This window comes from Coffea arabica, chromosome 1e, assembly GCF_036785885.1.
Source record: "Coffea arabica cultivar ET-39 chromosome 1e, Coffea Arabica ET-39 HiFi, whole genome shotgun sequence".
NCBI classification, from domain to species: Eukaryota; Viridiplantae; Streptophyta; class Magnoliopsida; order Gentianales; family Rubiaceae; genus Coffea; species Coffea arabica.
In genome coordinates this window covers 44,617,214-44,623,099 of record NC_092311.1, presented here as the reverse complement: position 1 = coordinate 44,623,099, position 5,886 = coordinate 44,617,214, and the positions used below count along the sequence as shown (strand labels likewise).

Genomic DNA, 5,886 nt, shown 5'->3' with positions numbered 1-5,886 from the left:
TTCCCCTTAGCACCAGCAAGATTTGAACGATGTTGTTGGGCTCATCATAAATAGAGAGATCTTGATACACTTAACACGCTCAGCCAAAACTTGGAAGATCCGGCTATCAAAAATTCAGTAATCCAGATTAAGTCGCATCACTTAGTGAGATGGATAGCACAATTTGACCTATTGAATATCTAAAGATCGGATCTACTCAAGTGTGAAACTTCGATGATCAGATCATCCGTGATCACAAATATGTAATTTAGGGCTATCTTAAAAAAAAAAGCTTTTAAGGTACTTTTGAGTCACAGTTTTGCTTAAAAAGTGATTAGATCGGTCCTAGATACAAGGGATTTCTACTTTTGATATTCTTTAGGTTTTAAAAGTGTTCTCAAGAAAACTGCTTTTCAATTATGAATAAGAAATTCCCTTTCCTACTCCTCATCATCTTTTAAAAGCTTTGGTACATTCCCTCCATTCATGTTTAATGGAGTAACAATTTTTTTTTTGAATATTTGAATTCCTTGCCAAACCTGTACCTTCCTGTGAATTCAACGTGGTTCCCATTTTAACTACTACAGTTTATTCACTTCTCCACTAATCATATCTCCATAAGAAGGCAATCCATTGGAGACTTGGAGTAGAAGCGTCTCATGACCCAAAATTACAAATAATATATATATATATATATATTTAAGATTGGAACATTTGATGCTCAGAAGTGATCAAAGATGTTCATAATCCATATGCCAACTGATTAGAGAGGCTGATGCGATATCCATCTCTCAAGCATAGTTCTGCATTCGGCAGGCTTGAACTCATAAGCAACATGGCCTCCTCCCTTCACCCGAAAAAAAGAAAAAGAAAAAAGGGGAGCTAGTTAGTCCCAAGAATGTTCTAACCTTGTTGTTAGTCGTTACCATGTAAACAAATCTTGCACTGAAGCAATAGAAACAGAAATTTCTTGCCTTCACTGTTGCAAATGTCATCTTATTTGCGTAGGTCCTTGTGTAACTGGAAGCAGGAAAACAGAACAAATTTAGATGAGTTGGGTAAAGTCATCTTTTTATCTCGTGCTAATGGTGGTGTAATCAAGAAAAGAAACATTGTTCAATTTTGAACCAAACCCGGCAACTTGGCCTTCATGAATCCACTGTCTCCAATCGTCAATAATTGGGTAATGTAGAGATCTTATCCACGCTTGAGTTTCAATGTGCGGGCCCGACAGATCATGGTCACCACTGAATCACAAAGAACTCCACTTTCAGTACTTAAAATCACTGCTGTTAACCTACATGCATCAAGATTCAGAGCTAGGTACCAAACCTGTATATAAGGGATCTATATCCTTTAGTGCTAAGGTTTGCATGATATGGTACAACACTCCCTGCATTTTCTGTGTATGGCAAGGGATAGCTGCAGCTTACCCACTGTCCGATAGTTTCCTGCAATGTGATTACAGAAATCAGTTCAGGCTTGCTTCGGCATTCTTCAAATGCTACATACCATAGTGCTCGATTTAGACATACCCTTCGCACATGGAGGGCCTCTTGGACGCTCTTGTTGTTAGCCCAGTGATCAACGAGCGTAATCCATTCCATCTACGATTGCCAGTGAACAGAATAAACGGCGATCAGTTGTGCTACCAAGAACTGATGCTCTTATCCACGAGTTTACATAGAACGATACTAGTAGCATCTTACTCGACATTTGACTGGAGTAGATTCCCGAACGTCTAGCTCTTCAAACTTCTTATACAACATTTGTATAATGGATCTCCCACCAGTAAATAATTTATTTGGCTCTCGTGAAAGGGGAGGGCATACGGGAATCAAGATCTGTTGATCGTCAATATTACGAACCAACTGCAGAAGCAAATTATTAACACCATCACTCTGGTTGCCCGTTCCATTATTCTGATTCTTCCCACCTTTTGTAGCCCGCAAATTAAAGGGAAGGGGTAGGAACCAATTGTCAATACAACCGTTTCTGGAAAGTGTGTTATTGTTTGAATAAATTAGAGTAATTCATTGTTAACTTCTACAATTTCGCAACAGAAGTATGATGTTCGATCAGTGCTGGTGTAAGCCCATAACAATAACTGCAACTCTGTTACGAAATTGTACGAGTAAGTTACAATGAATTACTGCTTGTTCAAATGATATTACACTAGTCAGAAACGGTTACACTGACAATCCTTAACTCTGTCCCTCTTACTTGAGTTTAGGGGACGCTTTAAGTAAATCCATTAGGCCTTGCCTAATTTTTGAAAATAGTCACATAAAAATTGCATAGATATGGTTGCTTGCCTCATTGTATGCCTGCATATTTTTCGAACACGCTGCATTACTGGGATCTATGATTTCATATTCCCCTTTACAGTTAACCTTCAAGGACTGCATTGTAAATATACAGGTCAATTAGAAAATCACGGGTAATTTTACATTGTAAGAATGCATGTGACAAATGACAGTGTTCTGAGATATCAATAGGTAACAAACAAAGGAAATAAGTTACCTCATAGAGTTCATCAGAAATCAACCCCATCCCATAAGCAAACGGAACCCTATAGTTCAGAATTCCTGAAACCTTCGTTACTGGATTTCCGAGTATGTATCCCTGAAGCCATAAATGGAAACGTCTCAGTTTTAAACTTCAGGATGTTAAATTTTTCTCCAAATAGTATGTAATCAATCAAGATTAGGTAGACTAGAAAAGAAAAGATCATCAAAGGTATAGACCTTAAGATCAATACGTGGTTCAATGCCGTCCTCATTTCCTGGAATAACACCAAAATACATGTAAGTTTTAGGGCCTTAATAGTCATAGAGCAACAAAGTATTGATCCTATACTCTCTGTATCTAACAAACTTCAACTGATCATCTTGTAGCAGGAGATAATGTAGAAATCTGAACTGGTCAAAGAAACGTTTGCTTGCTTTGTTCTGGAGCGTTTTATAACTTAACATATGGACAGAAAAGAATAAAAAGCCTGCAAATTTCTGAGGGAACTTTTAACCCTTTCCCCCCCTCCCCCCCTTAAAGCTCTGCATTATGTTAATAAAACCCATTTAGCTTAAGGTGGCAACTATATTCCTACCTAAAGAGACTTCGCATATACTACAAGCTTACAGAAAGCATTTATAGTATATTCAGATCTCTTACAATGCCTATGTATCTCTGCATAACAATTTCAACAATCAGATTGTAACACAACCGAAAAACTTCCCTAGGGTAAAGAGCCACATTGAAAAAATCTTACCATTTGATATAAGTTGAGTTAATATTGGAACAGGAATGCCCCCATATGAGATTCCACTAACATAGAATGGATTCGACTTGTACTCTGGGTGATCATGTAGCCACTGCAATATAATCAACATCAAAACCAATCTTGTAAAAGGTAAACATCTTTTTAACTATAATTTCTTTCCCATTTCAAGGGAAATTAAGCTTTTAACTCGAGGTTCAAATGGGTAAAAACGCAACAAATATCGTCCACCCAAGCCTCTATAATTGGCAGTCGCAATTGCACTGTGTACTATAGGCACTCGCAAACCAATTGTAGACATTAAAATACAACAACATGCAAAAAGACAATAAATTGCCTCGCTTATTGAAATTTGTACCCAAAATTGAATTGTAAGCATCAAATTCAAAATTAGTCATCTTCCACTATCTTTTCAAGGTAAAACTGTAAGTTCATTGATATTGGACAAGTTTGTACAAGAGATAGAATATCTCAGTATACATGTTAAACTAATTATCATAGGAGTCCGTATCAGAACATTTCACTAACTAAACACTGTGAGTGGGATATTCCATTCTAGAGATTGCCACATTTCATGAGACTTTGGGATCTTTCCCCATGCAAGAGCTCCTCCTCTACTATGGCTTCCATGATGCTAACTGTCGAAACTACCATAGCCAGTTATTATTGATGTAACTTTTATTCATCTTCCACTGTCAACTGTTCTATACAATCAAAACCGTGTTCATAGAGAACTTGAATCCAATGGAGGCAATTTTGGGAGGGCTACGCAGGATTCCGCTATTCAGAAGGAAAATAATTAAATGATAGTACACTGGTCTTTTTGCATAATAAAGGGTCTAGAGACAAGTATGGCATTTTCCTTGTTAGTAATTGTCCAACGTTCCATGAAGCCTTATGATTCATTAATTAGCTGAGTGATGGGCGTGTACCTTCCTGATAAATTCATAAGCTTGATCAGAGGCTTGAAAATCTGAAGATTGAGAAGCTTCTGCAGTCTTAGCATAAGAAAAACCAGTTCCAACTGGCGAATCCAGAAAGATGATGCTTACAACCTAACAAGTAACAAGAAATGATTCTCAATCTTGCAGTCAACTCGAATTCTTAATCTTGAAAGTTAGGTTTGTTTGGATAAAGATTATTTGAACATTATTTGAAAAAAAAAAAATTTGGAACCTTATTTATACATGTATCTCAACAACCTTTTCATCTAGGATACATCACATCATAATAAATGCTAAATAACACTTCTATGAGTCTAAGATATACTCATCAACTTAAATCTCTTTTTCTCTCGCAGGAAAATAAAATAAAAGAAAAGAGAAACTCAATTCTTGAGTTTACCTTGGTCCAAGTAGAGGGATTTAATACCAATTTGGGCAGAGTGCCGTCGAACGACAATGGCTCCAAAATTACTGGTCCTGCAACAGAAAATCACGGCCAGTGACTTGATCAAATGCTGGCACTTGAACATTAAAGACAAATAAAGATTATGGCTCCATTTGAATTACCTGTTTTTAGGAACATTTTTCAAAAGCTTTATTATATATTTTGGACTTTTTAATTTGATGTGAACGTGTAGCTACTGGCGACAAATGGATGCTATTCAATAAAATTAATACTTTTACCCAAAAAAACAAAACAAAAGACCAGAAAGCTTCGTCAACCAGACAACAACGTCTTTTGTCTTTTTTGCAGAGTTTCAACCAGAAAGGCTGTTTGCAGAGTTTCAAGATTATACGCAATCAAGATCAAAATAGTGCCGCAATTGTTCTTTTTTTTTTTGTGACACCTACTGCAAAGTGTAAGGCATTAGAATTCACCTATCCCAAAGAAAAGTGGAATAAATGAACTGCAGCCAGGGCCTCCATCTAACCAAATGATAAGAGGATCCGATTGAGGATTTGACTCTGACTTGATAAAAGCGTAGAAGAGCTGCACATCCTCTGATTCACCAGCTCCAATATACCTGATAATATCAAAAAATGGATCAACTATTTCTTCTAAGTTTTGATCAATGTTAATTTCTAGTGTTATTATATATATGTTATACTTAGTGGCTCACCCGGTTTCGAGTTCAAAGGGGAGGGGTCCTTCAAATCCTGGAAGAAATTTAACTATGGAACCAGCCATAGCAAGGTTTGAACATGCTTGAACATAAACTAGCAGCAAGAACAGGTTGCAGAAGATAGGATGCCTTAGGAGCACCTGCAACTTCTCCATTGAGCTTGGCCGATCTCTCGTTTTGGGAACTAGGCAGAGCAACTTTAGACTCCAGGCACTTGGATAGAGTTCTTCGGCGAACTCTATATACGAGCATCTCCGGTGGAGTATCATGGGAGGTATAATATCTCATGAGTCATTACACGGGCCGTGTCATGAGTCATTACACGCATCATTATTCTAATGATGCGTGTAATGTTGAAAAATGGTGGGCTCGACTGGAGCACGGATCAATTTGGTTTGGCATGACAATGACCGGAGCAACGGAGTTCAATTAATTAAATAAAAAATTATTAATTAAGTATGGATTATTAGCGTATTTTCATATGGGTTTTTAGTCTAATTTTTAATAGACAATTTTTTTTTTACTATTTTGTTTACAGTAATCCTCTATAAACATCTCAAAA

General features: G+C 37.0%; 1 protein-coding gene across 1 annotated transcript; it reads right to left on the bottom strand.

Moving 5' to 3' along the window:
• Positions 1–531: 531 nt before the first annotated feature.
• On the bottom strand, positions 532–5,658 carry LOC113705829 (serine carboxypeptidase-like 2). The gene is made up of 14 exons (XM_027227738.2): positions 5,322–5,658; positions 5,080–5,225; positions 4,601–4,677; positions 4,189–4,311; positions 3,248–3,350; positions 2,727–2,764; positions 2,503–2,604; positions 2,295–2,381; positions 1,689–1,850; positions 1,515–1,586; positions 1,312–1,430; positions 1,113–1,226; positions 954–999; positions 532–826 (listed from the first exon to the last, which is right to left on the bottom strand). Exons 1-14 carry the CDS (start codon positions 5,591–5,593, stop codon positions 743–745), a joined length of 1,545 nt encoding a protein of 514 aa, XP_027083539.1. The 5' UTR covers positions 5,594–5,658; the 3' UTR covers positions 532–742.
• Between the last annotated feature and the right edge of the window lie 228 nt (positions 5,659–5,886).